Below are 20,361 nucleotides of genomic sequence, written 5' to 3' on the forward strand. Positions count from 1 at the left end.
CTAAAACTTGGAAGCGCTCAGGAAAGCAGTGACAAACACAACTACATTATTTTACTAATTATCCACTTCTCTTCCTGCGACCATATTTATCCAAAGGAAAGCAAATTTTTGCATCTAATACCAATTCAGTTTGCTCCCATCCTCAATGTTATGTCTCTTATTGTAAAATGGGGAGAAGGAGGTGAATTTGTTTCCCTGTTCAGGGGCAAACGCAGGATTTGGGATGGGGGGTTTCCACATGTGTGCAATATAAATATATATATACTGTATATAACTACCACCCACAGTATGTCTATTACCAAAATGGAGACACACACTAGGACTGCAGACTGTTGTCGTGCCCATCCCCCCCCCCCCCACACACACACACACACACACACACACACACTGGGACTGCAGAGTACCCAGCAACCAACACCCTCCATAGACAGACAGCACCCTCCCCCCTCCACAGACTGCACCCCCCTCCTCACCACAGACAGACAGCACCCCCCTTACCTCCACAAACAGCACCCCCCCTCCTCTCCCCAGACAGAGAGACAGACAGCACTCTTCTCCCCTCCACAGACAGACAGCACCCCCTTACCTCCACAAACAGCACCCCCCTCTCCTCCCGAGACAGACAGCACCCCCCTCCCCACCACGTACAGACAGCACCCCCTTACCTCCACAAACAGCACCCCCCCCCTCCCCAGACAGCACCCCCCTCCTCTCCATAGAGAGCACCCCCACCTCACCTCCATAGACACAGAGCACCCCACTTCCCTCCCCTCCATAGACAGAGAGCACCCCAACCTCACCTGTATAGACAGAGAGCACCCCACTCCCCTCCCCTCCATAGACAGAGAGCACCCCCACCTCACCTCCATAGACACAGAGCACCCCACTTCCCTCCCCTCCATAGACAGAGAGCACCCCAACCTCACCTCCATAGACAGAGAGCACCCCACTCCCCTCCCCTCCATAGACAGAGAGCACCCCCACCTCACCTCCATAGACAGAGAGCACCCCACTCGCCTCCACCCAATAGACAGAGAGCACCCCCACCTCACCTCCATAGACAGAGAGCACCCCCACCTCACCTCCATAGACAGATAGCACCCCACTCCCCTCCCCCCCATAGACAGAGAGCACCCCCACCTCACCTCCATAGACACAGAGCACCCCACTTCCCTCCCCTCCATAGACAGAGAGCACCCCAACCTCACCTCCATAGACAGAGAGCACCCCACTCCCCTCCCCTCCATAGACAGAGAGCACCCCCACCTCACCTCCATAGACAGAGAGCACCCCACTCGCCTCCACCCAATAGACAGAGAGCACCCCCACCTCACCTCCATAGACAGAGAGCACCCCCACCTCACCTCCATAGACAGATAGCACCCCACTCCCCTCCCCCCCATAGACAGAGAGCACCCCACTCCCCTCCATATACAGAGAGAACCCCGCCTCACCTCTAGCCGGGAGCCGACGTGGACAGTGAGGCCAGGCAGCAGTTGAACGGGAGCAGCACGGTCACGCTCCCAACAGCAGCCCTAGCAATGTGGAGGCTAGGAGCTGCTGCTGCTGCTGTAACGCCGCCGAGCACCACGGACCTTGCTCTGCGGCGCAGTTACCTGAGCCCCAGCTAGTAATATATCTATCTATCTATCTCTATATATATATATATATATATACACCATATAGTGCCAGCTGCGCAATGGATCAGTGGACGGGAGGGTTTCCAGAGACTCGGAAACCCCCCCTGCGTGCGCTAGTGCTGTTCCCTGTGTATCTTTATTAATGAGACATAAAACAATGTACAGTATGTATGGCAGCTACATTTACACATCTGCAATTTAAAGTTTCATTGGTTAGATGTAAAATTGCAACTAAAGTGTTGCCATTATGTCAGCCTTTCTTGGTCGATAACATTTTTAACAATTACATTCAAAGGGTGTATTATTGAAAATAACATCTAATAATGATAGAGATACGGGGGTGGTTCAATAAATAAGGTAACGAGACCTCTTATTGCGTAAATGTATTCATACACACATCATACATGTACTGTACATATACATCTAATCAATAGTATGTTATTACCTTTTCCCCTCGACATCGGAATGGGCCACGTGCAGCAATCATTTCATATAAAGTTACACCCAAAGAGAAATAATCCACAGAATAATCATATTCTTCTCCATTCAATAGTTCTGGAGCCATAAATCCTATAAAATAGATGTATATAATCAGTATGTGTATGTGAATGTTGGGAATTTACAAACTATTTAGCTTATGTTATTATATTGTATGACGGCCTTTAATCACTGTATGGTGGCACAATGCACACTGACAGCAAGACAAGGAGTGGTGTGTAGTTAGGAAGCAACTGCTTTGTACTGGACACCAGGCAGATCAGGTAATATTGCAGTTACCATGTTTTTTGTGCTTCACATGGGGTAGGAAGTGTTACAAAGGTTTGCATTACATGAAAAGCCCTGATTTTATCACTACCCTGAAAGTGGCATACTTCTATTTCCATAAACAGTCTTTATTGTATAGTTGATATTGCAAAGTACGAGAGGTTAGGGTGATGGGTAAAATTGCAGTTATTTTAAATGTGCAAAAAGACTGATAGGTAATTAGGAAATGACAAGTCATTTGCAGTCATTAAAAAGCACAAGTCAGTAAATGAAAACCAATAGAAATACTATGCTGTAATAATGGAAAGTGGGCAGATACTGCTCAGAGGGCCTGATTCACAGTTGTACTCTATTTAGTTGCAACTGCAACAGTTGTCCCAGCCACTACCGCTAAATTATGCATGTGAAGTTGTGTAAATAGACGCCTCCTGATGGCTTCTAGTATCCGCATATGTGGCCATACTGTAGCGAACATCAGACATCCTGTCATTCGGTGTGCAACTTAAGGGGCTTAGCATGCGATGACACAGTACCCATTCTGCACATGCGTAGAATGGGTCCTGCACACAAGCAGTCAACCCGCCATCGGAGTTGTACACAAACAATCAGATTTGCATACTACTCTACTAAGTCTGAATGTAGGGAGAAAGAATAAAAAGGAAGGGAAGAAGGGAAAGAAAGAGAAAGGTATATACAGGGGTTTTCCTAAAGAATTTAAATGTCACTATTTATTTTTACAAAGATGTGTTATATAGAAAGGAAACCCATAGATCATTCCTAATGTACAATAAACTAATAAAGGCATGATATACCACCATAAAGAATAGAGTAGTTTATGTACTATAGCAGCACCTTTCGTGCCGCTAAGGCTCTTCTTCCTTTGCCTCTTTAGCGAGGTGAAGCAGGAAGGTACAGCGACAAGATCCCCTCCAGATCACACAGCACTTCAGTCTAGTTTGATGCGCTGTTTCTCTCCTCCACGGCCGGCTTCAGGGTGCATGCACAAGATTTTGCTACTCATGCAAGATCTCACATGTATCCTGGAGCTGGCAGCCGCCACAGCCAGGGACAGCATTGTCCCTGCCTGTGGTATATGAGGAACGACACCTGCAACTGTCCAAATCGATAGCTGCAGCTGGTGGAACAGTCGGTGCAACTGACTGTTCATACATTGCCCTGCACATCGGCTTGCAGTCTTACAGATAGCAGCACGGAAAATGACAGGGGTGCATAGCGGTCCTGTCACTGAGCACACACCACTGCTGTCATACATGGGGTAGAACAGGTATCAGTGCACATAACGTGCGCTGATGTCACTTCTCCTCCATATTGGAGTAACATACATTTATCCCAGAATCAGGGACATAGAGAGCCACGCCGGCCCCATTAAAGGGTGGGGCATGGTTTAAACAAGGGGGCATGATGACTGCCGTTATTCAAAAAAACATTTATATAATAAGGCCCTGCGCGCTCCATAGAGTGGGGGGATTTTAATATGGGGGCGCAGGGGGTGGGGCGCAGGGCAACACACCTGCGTTCTACCTTACTTGATCTGGAAGCGGTTCCCTCCTCCCTGGCCAGCGACATTTTCCCAGTGATATTTGGGAAGAGGACGCTGGCCACTAGAGAGCAAAGACTCTTTATGCTTTCTATGTGCTTTGCCATCTTCCCAAAGAGATCACCGAGAAGATGGAGCCGCCGCCCACAGCGCAGGTATACTGGGGAAGGGTAGTGGACCCAGGCCCCCACCATGCCCCTCCAGCAACCGGGTATTTTGTACCCACTCCCCCCTCTTGGTGCCACTGACCAGAATGAGTACAGTTGGAAAGCATCACTTTCCAAGGTGCCACCCAAGTTTGTCTTCATTTAGTTTTGTAAGCAGGGTTAAAGGGGGACATGTACTAAGCAGTGATAAAAGTGGAGAAGTGAGTCAGTGGAGAAGCTGTCCATGGCAACCAATCAGCTGCTCTGTATATTTTTATAGTATGCAAATTCTAAATGTTACGTCAATGCTGATTGGTTGCCATGGGCAACTTCTCCACTGGCTAACTTCTCCACTTTTATCATTGTTTAGTACATGTCCCCTAAGAGTCTTGAATATCTGTAGACTAAGGGGGAATTCAAGTAGCTGCGGGCTACTTGATCCCCCGGAGCTATCCCATTAGCACTGAAGCCAGGAGTTATTGGGGATTTTTTTTCACCAGCCTCAGGGGCTTGAAAAAAAATTCCTGATAACTAGCGGGTTAACGGGTACCACGACCCTGTCAAGCACATGAATACATGAACTTTTCATGGATTCTGTATGTAAACACCTGTTAACCCGTTTTAACACCTATTAACATGCTACTTTAACGGCTGTTAACGAGGCTCTTGGATGAAAATAGGAATTTAATACCTACCAGTAATTCCTTTTCTCGTAGTCCAAAGTGGATACTGGGGAATACTAGATTACCATGGGGTATAAATCGGGTCCACTAGAGCCTGGCACTTTAAGAAACTAATAGTGTGTGCTGGCTTCTCCCCTCTATGCCCCTCCTAGCAGACTCAGTCTAGGAAACTGTACCGGAGGAGATGGACAAACTTTGAGAGAAGGATATAAAACATAAAGCGGTGAGGTAACGAACCAACACACAACAATAAAAAGCAGAGCTAACCAGAACAGAGGAAAGCAATGCTAACAATAGAAGGGTAGCAACGCCAACCAATCATGGAACCAGGAAGCAACAGCAACCCAAACCAATAATACTTACTACCAGGTAAGCAGAATGAATCACTGAGGCTGGCACCCAGTATCCACTATGTACTACGAGAAAAGCAATATCCGGTAGGTATTACATTTCTATTTTCTCTTACGTCCTAGTGGATACTGGGGAATACTAGATTACCATGGGGACGTCCCAAAGCTCCCAGAATGGGTGGGAGAGTGCTGAGATCGCTGCAAAACCGCCTGACCAAACTGAAGGTCATCCTTGGCCAAGGTGTCAAACCTGTTGAATTTAACAAAGGCGTTCACACCAGACCAAGTAGCTGCCCAGCACAACTATAAAGCCGAGACACCATGGGCAGCCGCCCAGGAAGAACCCACGACCTCGTGGAGTGGTCCTGAATAGAACTTGGCAGCGGCAGAGCTGCCGAAGTATAGGCTTGTTGGATAGTCAATTTGAGCCAACGAGCAATGGACTGCTTGGATGCAGGATGACTAATTTTCACAGCATCCTAAAGGACGAAAAGCGAGTCAGACTTCCTGTGATGAGCAGTCCTTTTGATGTAAATTCTCAAAGTGCTAACAACATCCAGGGACTTTGCAGCAACTGAAGTGTCGGATAAGGCTGGAACCACGATTGGTTAATTTACATGAAAAGCCGATACCACCTTCGGCAAGAACTGAGGCGAGTCCTGAGCTCCGCCCTATACTCCTGAAACACCAAGTATGGGCTCTTGCAGGACAAATCCCCCAATTTCCGACACACGCCTGGCCAAAAGTCAAGGCCAATAACATGACTGTCTTCTGTGTCAGGTATTTTATGTTAACCTTATACAAGGGTTCAAACCAATCCGACTGGAGAAAGGTCAACACCACATTGAGTTCCCACGTAGCAGTGGGAGGAACAAAGGGTAGCTGAATGTGCAACACCCCCTTAAGAAAGGTCTGCACTTCAGAAGTACCACCAGTTGTTTCTGAAAGAAGATAGAGAGAGCCGAGATCTGAACCTTGATAGAGCCTAATCGAAGGCCCTTATCCACTCAGCCCAGGCGAAATTCTACAGGAGAACATTTTCGACCCTCACACCAAGAAACATATTTCTTCCAAATACGGTTGTAATGTCTGGAGGTAACCACCTTACAGGCCTGAACCATAGTGGAAACCACCTTGGAAGGAAGACCCTTCCTGGTTAAAATTTTCCTCTAAACCTCCAGGCCGTCAAACATAGCTGCTGTAAGTCTGGATAGACGAAGAAAGTCCCTGTGAAGTGGCAGAGGCCAGGGTTCCTCCAACGACAGGAGGTCCGCATACAAGGCTCATTGAGGCCAATCCGGGGCAATGAGAATTGCCTGAACCCTTTCCTTTTTGAGTGTTTTTAGAACTCTTGGGTCTAGAGGAATCGGAGGAAACAGGTGAACGAAGTGGAAATTCCATGGCGTCGTCAGAGCGTCTACCAAAACCGCCTGTGGGTCCCTCGTTCTGGAGCAGTAACGACGGAGCTTCTTGTTGAGGCAAGAAGCCATCAGGCCTATCTATGGACAACTACACCGGTGAATGATTTGTTGAAACACCTGAGGTTGGAGGCCCTATTCCCCTGGATAGAGGTCGTGCCTGCTTAGGAAGACCACTTCTCAGTTGTCCACTCCTGGAATGTAAACAGCTGACATGGTTTTTGCGTTGGCTTCCATCTAGAGAAGTATTCTTGACACCTCTCGCATTGCGGCCCTGCTTCTGGTTCCTCCCTGCCGGTTGATGTATGCCACCGCTGTGGCATTGTCCGACTGCACCTGGATGGCCTGATTCAAAAGGAGGGATGAGTCCTGTACACAAGCTTTGTAAATTGCCCTGAGTTCCAGGATGTTGATAGGAAGAGCAGATTCCTGAAAGGACCACGTCCCCTGGAACTGCACCCCTTGAGTCACAACCCTGGAGGCTGGCATCTATTGTCAACAGTGTCCAGGATAGGATGTTGAAACTCTGACCCTCCATCAGATGGGAAACTTGTAGCCACCATAGTAGGGATATCTGTGCTTTTGGTGATAGGGTGATATGCTGATGCATGTGCAGGTGAGATCCTAACCATTTGTCCAACAAATCCAGCTGAAACGGTCGCGCATGTAACCAGCCGTACTGGATCGCCTCGTAGGAGGCCACCATCTTGCTCAGCAAGCGGATACAAACATGAATCGAGACCACACGAGGTTTCAGCACCATCCGGATCATAGACTGAATAGTCAAGGCCTTGTCCCTGGGAAGGTAAACCTTCTGAGACACTGTATCCAGGATCATCCCCAGGAACTGAATTCTCTGAGACAGTTCCAAGTGAGATTTCTGGAAATTGAGTAACCATCCGTGAGCCGTAAGCAAATGAGTAGTCAAGTCGATGCTCTGCAGTAGCTGATCCATGGACACCGTCCAGGTACGTAATTATTTGAACACCCCTAATGCGCAGTTGTAGCATCATCTCCACCATAACCTTTGTGAATACCCTTGGGGCTGTGGAGAGACCGAGGGGTAGGGCCTGAAACTGGTAATGTTGGTCCAGAATCGCAAACGTTTGGTGAGGGGACCAAAATTTCTATTTTTTCTTACGTCCTAGTGGATACTGGGGAATACTAGATTACCATGGGGACGTCCCAAAGCTCCCAGAATGGGAGGGAGAGTGCTGAGATCGCTACAAAACCGCCTGACCAAACTGAAGGTAATCCTTGGCCAAGGTGTCAAACCTGTTGAATTTAACAAAGGTGTTCACACCAGACCAAGTAGCTGCCCAGCACAACTGTAAGGCCGAGACACCATTTGCAGCCGCCCAGGAAGAACCCACGACCTTGTGGAGTGGTCCTGAATAGAACTTGGCAGCGGCAGAGCTGCCGAAGTATAGACTTGTTGGATAGTCAATTTGAGCCAACGAGCAATGGACTGCTTGGATGCAGGATGACTAATTTTCACAGCATCCTAAAGGACGAAAAACGAGTCAGACTTCCTGTGATGAGCAGTCCTTTTGATGTAAATTCTCAAAGCGCTAACAACATCCAGGGACTTTGGAGCAACTAAAGTGTCGGATAAGGCTGGAACCACGATTGGTTTATTTACATGAAAAGCCGATACCACCTTCGGCAAGAACTGAGGCGAGTCCTGAGCTCCGCCCTATACTCCTAAAACACCAAGTATGGGCTCTTGCAGGACAAATCCCCCAATTCCGACACACGCCTGGCCAAAAGTCAAGGCCAGTAACATGACTGTCTTCTGTGTCAGGTATTTTATGTTAACCTTATACAAGGGTTCAAACCAATCCGACTGGAGAAAGGTCAACACCACATTGAGTTCCCACGTAGCAGTGGGAGGAACAAAGGATAGCTGAATGTGCAACACCCCCTTAAGAAAGGTCTGTACTTCAGAAGTACCACCAGTTGTTTCTGAAAGAAGATAGAGAGAGCCGAGATCTGAACCTTGATAGAGCCTAATCGAAGGCCCTTATCCACTCAGCCCAGGCGAAATTCTACAGGAGAACATTTTCGACCCTCACACCAAGAAACATATTTCTTCCAAATACGGTTGTAATGTCTGGAGGTAACCACCTTACAGGCCTGAACCATAGTGGAAACCACCTTGGAAGGAAGACCCTTCCTGGTTAAAATTTTCCTCTAAACCTCCAGGCCGTCAAACATAGCCGCTGTAAGTCTGGATAGACGAAGAAGGTCCCTGTGAAGTGGCAGAGGCCAGGGTTCCTCCAACGACAGGAGGTCTGCATACCAGGCTCATTGAGGCCAATCCGGGGCAATGAGAATTGCCTGAACCCTTTCCTTTTTGAGTGTTTTTAGAACTCTTGGGTCTAGAGGAATCGGAGAAAACAGGTGAACGAAGTGGAAATTCCATGGCGTCGTCAGAGCGTCTACCAAAACCGCCTGTGGGTCCCTCGTTCTGGAGCAGTAACGACGGAGCTTCTTGTTGAGGCAAGAAGCCATCAGGTCTATCTATGGACAACTACACCGGTGAATGATTTGTTGAAACACCTGAGGTTGGAGGCCCTATTCCCCCGGATAGAGGTCGTGCCTGCTTAGGAAGACCACTTCTCAGTTGTCCACTCCTGGAATGTAAACAGCTGACATGGTTTTTGCGTTGGCTTCCATCCAGAGAAGTATTCTTGACACCTCTCGCATTGCGGCCCTGTTTCTGGTTCCTCCCTGCCGGTTGATGTATGCCACCGCTGTGGCATTGTCCGACTGCACCTGGATGGCCTGATTCAAAAGGAGGGATGAGTCCTGTACACGGGCTTTGTAAATTGCCCTGAGTTCCAGGATGTTGATAGGAAGAGCAGATTCCTGAAAGGACCACGTCCCCTGGAACTGCACCCCTTGAGTCACAACCCTGGAGGTTGGCATCTATTGTCAACAGTGTCCAGGATAGGATGTTGAAACTCTGACCCTCCATCAGATGGGAAACTTGTAGCCACCATAGTAGGGATATCTGTGCTTTTGGTGATAGGGTGATATGCTGATGCATGTGCAGGTGAGATCCTAACCATTTGTCCAACAAATCCAGCTGAAGCGGTCGCGCATGTAACCAGCCGTACTGGATCGCCTCGTAGGAGGCCACCATCTTGCCCAGCAAGCGGATACAAACATGAATCGAGACCACACAAGGTTTCAGCACCATCCGGATCATAGACTGAATAGTCAAGGCCTTGTCCCTGGGAAGGTAAACCTTCTGAGACACTGTATCCAGGATCATCCCCAGGAACTGAATTCTCTGAGACAGTTCCAAGTGAGATTTCTGGAAATTGAGTAACCATCCGTGAGCCGTAAGCAAATGAGTAGTCAAGTCGATGCTGTGCAGTAGCTGTTCCCTGGACACAGTCCAGGTACGTAATTATTTTAACACCCCTAATGCGCAGTTGTAGCATCATCTCCACCATAACCTTTGTGAATACCCTTGGGGCTGTGGAGAGACTGAGGGGTAGGGCCTGAAACTGGTAATGTTGGTCCAGAATCGCGAACGTTTGGTGAGGGGACCAAATTGGGATATGTAGGTATGCATCCTTTTTATCCAGGGACACCAGAAACTCCCCCTCCTCCAGATTCGCTATCACTGCACTTAAGGATTACATCTTGAATTTGAACACCAGAAGATACGGTTTCAGGGATTTGAGGTTGAAGATCGGCCGTACCAAGCCGTCCGGCTTCGGGACCACAAAGAGACTTGAGTAAAACCCCTTTGTGTGCAGTTGAGGAGGCACTGGAACAGTAACTCCGGTAGAAAGCAGTTTTTGCACTGTCTGCTGTAAGAAAACCATGGGTTCCTGTGAAGCTGATAAGCCTGACCTGAAAAATCTGAGAGGAGGGAGTTCCAGGAATTCCAGCAGGTATCCCTGGGAAATGAGGTCCCTCACCCAAGGATCCCGGCAGGACTCTGCCCATATGTGGGTGAAGTGTTGAAGGTGAGCACCTACCTGAAAGTCGCCTTGCTGCTGGGGTCAACCCTCACACGGAGGGCTTCGTGGAAGAGGATCCGGAGTCCTGGTCTGCAGGTCCAGCAGCAGCTGGTTTACGGGACTTACCGCGAGATCCTCTAGCAGCATTGGAGGCACCTCTGGCCCTGTCTCTGAATCTGGCCACCCGAAAGGAGTGCAGGGAGGGTCCAGGATAGGGATACCAGACAGGTGGCGGAGCAGACGGCAGATATGTAGATTTGTCTGCAGTTGCCTGAGATAGCCACTTGTTCAGTTCTTCCCTAAACAAGGGATCACCTGTAAAAGGAAGGTTTTCAGACCCTTTTTTTGGAATCAGAATCCGCTGACCATTGACGCAGCCAACAGTGAGCAACAGAATGCACCCGGCTCCTTGGGCATATTTTCTAAATTGAGTCGCTAGGAGGGGCATAGAGGGGAGGAACCAGCACACACTATTAGTTTCTTAAAGTGCCAGGCTCCAGTGGACCCGATCTATACCCCATGGTCATCTAGTATTCCCCAGTATCCACTAGGACGTAAGAGAAAAAGAGAGTGCTGTTGAATAGCCACAGGCGTTAAAGCCAGAGGCTACGACTCTTTTTCTCCAGTGAATACTTTTCATGGCTAATTGAATTTCCCCCATGAGACAATGGCCCTCATTCCGAGTTGTTCGCTCGCAAGCTGCTTTTAGCAGCATTGCACACGCTAAGCCGCCGCCTACTGGGAGTGAATCTTAGCTTAGCAAAATTGCGAACGAAAGATTCTCAAAATTGCGAATAGAAATTTCTTTGCAGTTTCTGAGTAGCTCGACACTTACTCTGCCACTGCGATCAGTTCAGTCAGTTTCGTTCCTGGTTTGACGTCACAAACACACCCAGCGTTCGCCCAGACACTCCCCCGTTTCTCCAGCCACTCCCGCGTTTTTCCCAGAAACGGCAACGTTTTTTCACACACTCCCATAAAACGGCCAGTTTCCGCCCAGAAACACCCACTTCCTGTCAATCATATTACAATCACCAGAACGAAGAAAAAACCTTGTAATGCCGTGAGTAAAATACCAAACTTCTTAGCAAATTTACTTGGTGCAGTCGCAGTGCGAACATTGCGCATGCGCAATTAGCGGAAAATCGCTGCGATGCGAAGAAAATTACCGAGCGAACAACTCGGAATGAGGGCCAATATATGGCTCCCGATGAAATGGGACTGCAAAACTATAGTGCCTTAATAAAGTGTGTTCAGCATTCTGAACACTTGCTAAACTGCATGGGACCAATAATTTAGGACATAAGAAGGGTATACATATTGGTTATCAGTAACTCTAATTGGGTTTATTAGGCAGTTTCATTATGCATATATTTTCAAGATTTGCACAGGGAAAAATAATAATATAACTATATAATTATGTGGAGTCAGACCTCATGCTTTCCTCACAAGCATTCTCCTTTTACCTGGAGTCCCAGCATATCCCTTGGTTTTGTTTTTCTTCTCCTTCAATTCAACAGCCAGCCCAAGGTCAGAAATACGGACATTTCCTGCAAGGTAAACATAGACTTTGTTCTACAAACCGTGTCACACCTGATTTTATTTTTCAAAAGGTTTCAACATGTATCTTGCTATAAATAAAAAAACATGCGTGTGGCAAAATATTGGAAAAAGAAAATGTTGCCTATACGCTGCCTGGGGGTACATACAATGGTGGCCTAAGTGCCTTACGTGTCTCTGTAAGATAAAGTACTGTAACTAAGTTATACAGTATGAGATCCAGTATCATATTGCAAATAACAACTATGAAGCACAAATTGGAGAGATACAGAAATATTTACCAGACTAATTGAACTATCTAATAATAATCCTTATGCTGATAATGCCTCAGGCACCGCCGCAAAGTACATATTACCATTTAGCAGGAAACCTACTGTGATCACAACATCTCCTGTTAATAAACCAGATACCGTATAACCCAATTTGCTCTATTTCTAAAGGTAGCATTCATAAATTATATATTTTAAATGCTGTTAGATTTATCACTTTTTTTCTCACCCCATTTTGTTTTCTGTTCCTTTCTTAATACTTACAGTAGGTAACCGGCTTATGTTACAATATCCTGGCTGTCGGGAACCCTGCTGCCAAAATACAGACGCCGGAATCCTGACAACCATCAGAACACCAACACCTACATCCAGAAAACATCAGGATCTCGACGCCAGAATCCCAACAGCCACGATTCCAAAGGTAAGTATAGCCGGGAGGTTAGGGTTATGCTGCAGCCAGGGGGGGCAGGGGTAGGCACCTCCAAGGTGGGGGGGGGGGGGGGGAATTAGGTTTAGGCACTAAGGGGGTGGGGGAGGGTTAGGGTTAGGCTGTGGGGGGTTAGGTTTAGACACTAACCACGGAGGTTAGGGTTAGGCACCAATGCAGGAGGTTAGGTTTAGGCTGCGGTAAGGGAGGGTTTAAGTGGTAGGGAGGTGTAGTTAGAAAATTTAACTCACCCCTGTCGGGATCTTCATCATCAGGATGCCGGTGTCTGTATTCTGACATCCCGTGCGCCGGCATATCATACCCAACCCATGTAACCTATGCCCTGAACATTAAGACTCCAAGCTCAAAGTGTCATGCGAGAGCAGCAGGAGCGGATCTAAGCACGGGCAAGCAGGGCGCGCCAGGGGTGCTGCAACCCGCGTGCGCGGCCGTAGTCACCCCAGAGGTGCCCGCCGCTCACCCGCATCCCGCTTCCCGTGCCCCAGCTGCAGCAGGCACCGTGGGCTATGTGGGCGCCCGATGCAGCCGGCGCCACTTTCAGATGCTAGAGGTCATAATTGACTTCTACTGTCTGTGCGGCACATAGAAAGGAGCGGGCGGCCAAGATGGAGGGCAGCGCAGCAGCGGTTGGGAGCAGGAGCGGGACTGGTAAGTATTGTGTGTGGGGGGGGTTTGTGTGTTTTTAAGCGGCCCTACTGGGGGCACAACTACAGGGGGCACAGCTACAGGAGGCACAACTACAGGGGGCACAGCTACTGGGGGCAAATCTACTGGGGCCACAGATACTGGGGGCACAACTACTGGGGCCACAACTACAGGGGGCACATCTACAGGGGGCACAACTACTGGGGGCACAGCTACAGGAGGCACAACTGCTGGGGGCAAATCTACTGGGGGCACAGCTACAGTGGGCACAACTACTGGGGGCACATCTACTGGGGGCATAACTACAGGGGGGCACAACTACTGGAAGCAAATCTACTGGAGGCATAACTACTGGGGGCATAACTACTGGGGCACAACTACAGGGGTTATAATTGTGGCCACGCCCCTTCCCTATAAAGCCACGACCATATTTTTGGACGGCGCACCAACTCTGTTTTACCTGTTGAGGGGGAGGGGGGGAGGGGGGTGGGCGCCAAAGGAAACTTTCGCCCTGGGTGCAACAGTGTCTAGAACCGGCCCTGGAGAGCACATATGCATAATGACATATTCACCTTCAATTATTATTGCTGGCATGTCTTATAATAGTCTGCTCATCTTCTGCAATAACTATTATTATTATTATTATTATTATTATTATTATTAGTAGTAGTAGTAGTAGTAGTAGTAGTAGTAGTAGTACTTATACTTATGAATTGCACAGGTTCTCCGCTGATTAAAACCAGTTGAAATACAGGCTTGAAGTCAGCCAGCCAAAAATCTGTGTAATTCATGAGTTTCCTGTATTAATAGGATAGTATGGTAAAACCATTGTTACACCTCTTTTAATACCTTACAGTTATTCCTAAACTAAGTTTGCTGCGTACTGCACTGTTGTCCTGTAGAAGGAGTCCTGTGCGGCTCCAAAATGCCGCATTGACCTTCACAGTGCGACTGATTATGTAATGCGTGTATTCTATTTTGCATAAAGAACTTCTTATACAAATCCTGTAGTGCCATGCTTAGTTGTTATCTATACGGATGCCAACCATACTGGATGTTGTGCTAATGTAGCAGAGGCACACAGGTATATGGACTTTCTAATACAGTGCCAGCTGATATTGGATTTCTTTATACATATATATACACAGTTGTGCTCATAAGTTTATATACCCTAGCAGAATTTGTGATTTTCTGGCCATTTGTCAGAGAATATGAATGATAACTCACAAACTTTTCTTTCACTCATGGCTAGTGGTTGGGTGAAGCCATTTATTGTCAAACAACTGTGTTTACTCTTTTTAAATCATAATGACAACAGAAACTACCCAAATTACCCTGATCAAAAGTTTACATACCCCAGATCTTAATACCGTGTATTGCCCCCTTTAACATCAATGACAGCTTGAAGTCTTTTGTGGTAGTTATGGATGAGGCTCTTTATTTCCTCAGATGGTAAAGCTGCCCATTCTTCTTGGCAAAAAGCCTCCAGTTCCTGTAAATTCTTGGGCTGTCTTGCATGAACTGCACGTTTGAGATCTCCCCAGAGTGGCTCAATGATATTGAGGTCAGGAGACTGAGATGGCCACTCCAGAACCTTCCCTTTATTCTGCTGTAGCCAATGACAGGTCGACTTGGCCTTGTGTTTTGGATCATTGTCATGTTGGAACGTCCAAGTACGTCCCATGCGCTGCTTCCGGGCTGATGACTGCAAATTTTCCTCCAGTATTTTCTGATAACATGCTGCATTCATCTTGCCATCAATTTTGACCAAGTTTCCAGTGCCTTTGTAGCTCCCACATACCCAAAACATGAGCAATCCAATGGCTTTCTTCTGGCGACTCGACCATGCAGCCCATTTTTCTTCAAATGCCTCCTTATTGTGCATCTTGAAACAACTATATCACTTTTTTTCAGAGAGTCCTGTATTTCAGCTGAAGTTATTTGTGGATTTTTCTTTGTATCCCGAACAATTTTCCTGGCAGTTGTGGCTGAAATTTTTGTTGGTCTACCTGACCGTGATTTGGTTTCCACAGAATCCCTCATTTTCCACTTCTTAATTAGAGTTTGAACACTGCTGATTGGCATTCTCAATTGCTTGGATATCTTTTTATATCCCTTTCCTGTTTTATACAGTTCAATTACCTTTTCCCGCAGATCCTTTGACAATTCTTTTGCTTTCCCCATGACTCAGAATCCAGACACATCAGTGCAGCACTGGATGAAAGATGCGAGGGTCTTTCAGGAGTCCAGAAACTCACTGACCTTTTATACACACACACTGATTACAAGCAAACAGATCACAGGTGAGGATGGTTACCTTTAGTAGCCATTCAAACCCGGTTGTGTCAACTTGTGTGCATGTTATCAGGCCAAAATCTTCAGGGTATGTAAACTTTTGATCAGGGTAATTTGGGTAGTTTCTGTTGTCATTATGATTTAAAAAGAGTAAACACAGTTGTTTGACAATAATTGGCATCACCCAACCACTAACCATGAGTGAAAGAAAAGTTTGTGAGATATCATTCATATTCTCTGACAAATGGCCAGAAAATCACAAATTCTGCTAGGGTATCTAAACTTATGAGCACAACTGTATATATACAAATCTATATAGAACACAATTCTGAGGGCGCTAATGGAGTTACTAGGAAAACTGTATATCTATAATAACAGAGTAGAAAGTATTGTGAAACATAAAAACAATATAAATAAAAATGTATTTACACTTCCACACAGGGAAGCACATATATATATATATATATATATATATATATATATATATATATATATAACATATAATAATAACATCAGAAATTGTTCCAGTTGAACGAGGCAAATGATTTTTCTTGCCGAATGGTTGTTCAAATAATGGTACAGAAATCGAAAAGACACAGAACCTGACACGTTTCGTCCCAAGGACTTCTTCAGGTGTAAGTATCTAAATAATAAATACAATAACTGAATACAATGCATGATCATATTGACAAGAACAAATTATAAACTTTAAAAACCATCAATTATTAACAATGATCAAGAGACGTAAATACATACCAATAATTATGGAAAACATGATGAACAGAGAAATGTCACTAGAAGTGCTGGTTTGGAACAATCTGAAAACTAACACATCATTTTTAAATTGTCAGAATCTGTTTAGCAGAAAAATCCCGAAGAGGAGAGCAGGTTTGTCCCCCTCCTATACTTACCTATATTACATATTTGTATCCCAATGGCACATTGGACATATGCTTCATTATTTTTCTATATGTTATGGTTCACTTTAGTATCACTTTGTAATATCTATCGGTATTTAGCTACAGCTGAATGTATTCCTTATTAGATGCGTTCCACAAGGTTCTATATAACTCTCATGTTTTATCCTAAAAGCCTGTCATTTAATATATGTTACCCCGCTGTAGAACGCAAATAGGAACTGTTTCCCCACTGTGGAACGCAAATAGGAAGCGTTCCCCTCTATCACGTAGCCAGTGGCTCTTCCGGAAGTTGTTCACCGGAAATCCAACACTCGGCTGTGGAACGCATGTAGTAATCACTTTCCTCCCCTCTGCAGGTAGTGCCTCCCCCGGAAGTCCCTTACCGGAAGAGAGGTATTAGATCGTGGAACGCACACAGGAAGTTCATTATACCGCGGGTGGAAAAAAGGGGAAAAAGAAAACAGAAAAGAAAGCAAGAAAGGAAGAAATAGAGAGTCCAGAGAGGGAAGGGGGGAAAGGGTAGTGTTGTCTTTCCTACGCCTATTTGAACCATAGAGCAGAAGTGCCAGCCCAGGATACCGTTAAACAGTAAGACAGTTAGATTCTGGATGTAGGGCCCAGTACATGGGACTCGTACTCAAGTCACATTCGTTAGGTATGTCTGTGAGGACTTGAAATCCAACCAGGGGAACCAAGTAGCCGTGAATCTCTGTTGGTTCTCTGGTGTCACTCGCAATTCCTCCATGGACATATACAAATCTATTCTGTCAAACCACTCCTGCACATTAGGTGGTGTAGTGCACCGCCAATGAACAGGGATAACCGCTTTAGTGGCACTATTAAGAAACTTTAACAAAGACTGTTTGTATGTTGCCACGGAACCTGTAACTGAGTTAAGAAGCCAGAAAGCAGATTCGGAGGGGACCTCAGAGCCCATGATAAACCTCGAGAATGCAATAACTTTGTTCCAAAAGGGGCGAAGTATGCAACAACCCCACCAGATATGCATCGGAGAACCCGTTTCCTTATTACAGCGCCAGCACGTATCCAGTACACCAGGAAACATTTTAGCAAGTGTCAGGGGACATCTATACCATCGCGATAAAACCTTGAATTGCGTCTCAATCACTGAATAATTGATCTTACAAAAGTGGCCTGGAAGCTTTTTTCCCAGTCTTCCTCTGTTAATTCAATCTGTAGGTCATGACCCCAATCCCTAGTATACTTAGAGAGTTGCGGGAACCTATGTTCAATCAAAAATCTGTAACAGAGAAAGTGCGCTGGATGAGAAGAGTCTGAGCATATGCTCTCAAAAATCGTCAAAGGTCTAGTACTACTAGAGCGAACCTTACTCCCCAATACAAAGTGCTTCAGCTGGAGGTATTTCCAAATCTTCGATGGCGGGAGGCTCCATTTCAACTGCAGGGTAGGGAAGGGGATTATTTCTCCATGTTTCACCAGCTGGCCAACACGTGCCACCCCCATCGACTTCCAGGAATCGAACCCCCAGCCAGAGACCCCGGAGGAAAGTCCGGGTTATTAAATAGTGGGGTCAGTGGAGAAAATTTGGAAGAGACATACGGAAGGACCCTAAGCCTATTCCAGTGTAAGAGTGTAGGGCCAATGGTAGGATGTGCAATGATAGGGATCTTTGAGCGCCAGGGATAATGAGCTAAGGGAGAGGATAATGCTGCACTCTCTTTAAGTACCCATTGTTTAGTGTTATATAACCGTGTCCACTCCATTATCCTATTAAGGACAATGGCATCGTAATACAGAGAAAAATGGGGCAACTGAAGACCACCCATATGTTTGCGGCGGAAAAGTATGGCATGTTGGAAACAAGGCCGTTTGTTACCCCAAACAAATTCTCTAACTAAATTGTGTAAGTCCCAGAACCAGGTTTTGGGAATATAGACTGGGAGCGTCTGGAGGAGATACAGAACCCTAGGCAAAACATTAATTTTAATTACACTAAGTCTCCCCAGCCAGGAAAGCCTCTTGTTGCCCTTGTCTCGAAACTCGGAGCGCAGTGTGTTAAGTAATTTCTTGACATTTTTGTCAAAAAGGCGTGTTAAATCCGTATTCAATATAATCCCCAAGTATTTAAAGCTAGAGGGATGCCAGTTGAATGGAAAAGATTTTTGAAGGTCCTCAAGGGATCGGGAGGGGGCTGATATAGTCACTTCCACAGACAGAGAGCCAAATTTACAGAATTCTGACATCAGGTTGGGGATAGACACCACTGGGTTCGAGAGGCCTGCTAACAGATCATCCGCAAACAATGCAAGTTTATATTCTTTACCTCCTACTATAAATCCTGAAACATTTTATAATGGATTCAGCTAAAGCCTCCATGCAGAGGATGAAAATAAGGGGTGAAAGGGGGTTCCGTTCCTAATCAGGACTGGCTCGGACAGGGCTCCATAAATTTTGATCCTTGCTGTAGGGAATTTATATAGTGCCAATATACAACACAAGCTAACAAGTCCAAGCCCGAGGTGTCTGAGGACCCCTTCCATGAATACCCAGTTAACTCTGTCAAAAGTCTTTTTGGCATCGGTGGACAGCACTACTACCGGGGTGCAGCTTTGCGAGGCTAGATGCATCAAATCAAGTACTTTAGTCGTGTTGTCACGAGCTTCCCTCCCAGAGACAAATTCCACCTGGTCTGATTGGACAACATTGGGGAGCAATAACTTCAGTCTGTTTGCTATAAGTTTATCAAACAGCTTGATGTCGGTGTTAAGGAGTGATATCGGAATGTAGCTGGCACATTGATCCGGGTCTTTCCCTTCTTTTGGTATAACCGTGATGAAAGCCGCTAATGCCTGGGGGGAGAAACCACAGCCATCAGAGACCTCATTAAAGGCCGTCAGCATCTTAGGTAAAAGAGGGTCTTTGAAGAATTTATAGTAAGAGATGGTAAATCCATCAGGACCTGGGCTCTTCCCTGAGGGAGTCTCTTTAAGGGCCCGTTCAAATTCTGGGAGAGAGAACGGGGAGTCCAGCCAGGCACTGTCTTCCGCTGACAGCCTGGGGAGTCCCGCATCACATAGGTATTTATCCACCAAATCCCGGGTAGCGAACAGAGGCTCTGAGGATCTAGAATCATGGAGATTATATAATTTAGTATAATAGGAGTGGAATGCATCTGCTATGTCTCTCTTGAGGGTACGGCGGGTCCCCGCCGTGTCCTGCACCGATTGAATGTATAGAGTCACCCTTTGTGTGCGGAGTGCTCTAGCTAAAAGCTTCCCTGGTTTGTTACTCCATTGAAAAAAGCGGTTTCTGCATAACCTATAGTCATTTTTAATAGCCTCAAATGGCAAAGCATTGAGGGCTGTTCTCATTTCGTTCAATGCAGTCAGAACCGGAGAAGACGGTCCCGCCTTATGTATGGTCTCCAGGTCCTTCAACCGCTGAAGCAAGGCAATTTTTTCCCCCAGCTTTTCTTTCTTCACCATTGAACCCAGCTGGATAAACTTCCCCCGCAGGACGCATTTATGAGCTTCCCACAGCGTGACTCTAGAGACGTCCGGCGTCTCATTTGTTTCAAAGTAACTTTTATTTATTTTTTATATGACTATCCATTGCTCCCATATATAATATGAGATCTGTATATTCTCTTTACTTACTTTGGATTATGCATCACTATATAAACTTTAACTATGTGGTCTTTAT

At 46.3% G+C, this 20,361-nt stretch overlaps 2 protein-coding genes across 4 annotated transcripts in view; one reads left to right on the forward strand and one right to left on the reverse strand.

The window, feature by feature from the left end:
* ATP4B (ATPase H+/K+ transporting subunit beta) overlaps positions 1–20,361 on the forward strand; it is a 290,606-nt gene that overhangs the window by 131,457 nt on the left and 138,788 nt on the right. The gene's annotated exons all lie outside the window — the stretch shown is intronic.
* The window catches only part of GRK1 (G protein-coupled receptor kinase 1), a 104,596-nt gene that overhangs the window by 17,424 nt on the left and 66,811 nt on the right, over positions 1–20,361 (reverse strand). The window contains exons 4-5 of the mRNA XM_063953096.1: positions 12,007–12,090; positions 2,086–2,210 (exon numbers count right to left, since the gene is read on the reverse strand). Coding sequence (XP_063809166.1) covers positions 2,086–2,210; positions 12,007–12,090 — 209 coding nt within the window. The remainder of the gene's footprint in view (positions 1–2,085; positions 2,211–12,006; positions 12,091–20,361) is intronic.

This window comes from Pseudophryne corroboree, chromosome 2, assembly GCF_028390025.1.
Source record: "Pseudophryne corroboree isolate aPseCor3 chromosome 2, aPseCor3.hap2, whole genome shotgun sequence".
In the NCBI taxonomy this organism is placed as follows: Eukaryota; Metazoa; Chordata; class Amphibia; order Anura; family Myobatrachidae; genus Pseudophryne; species Pseudophryne corroboree.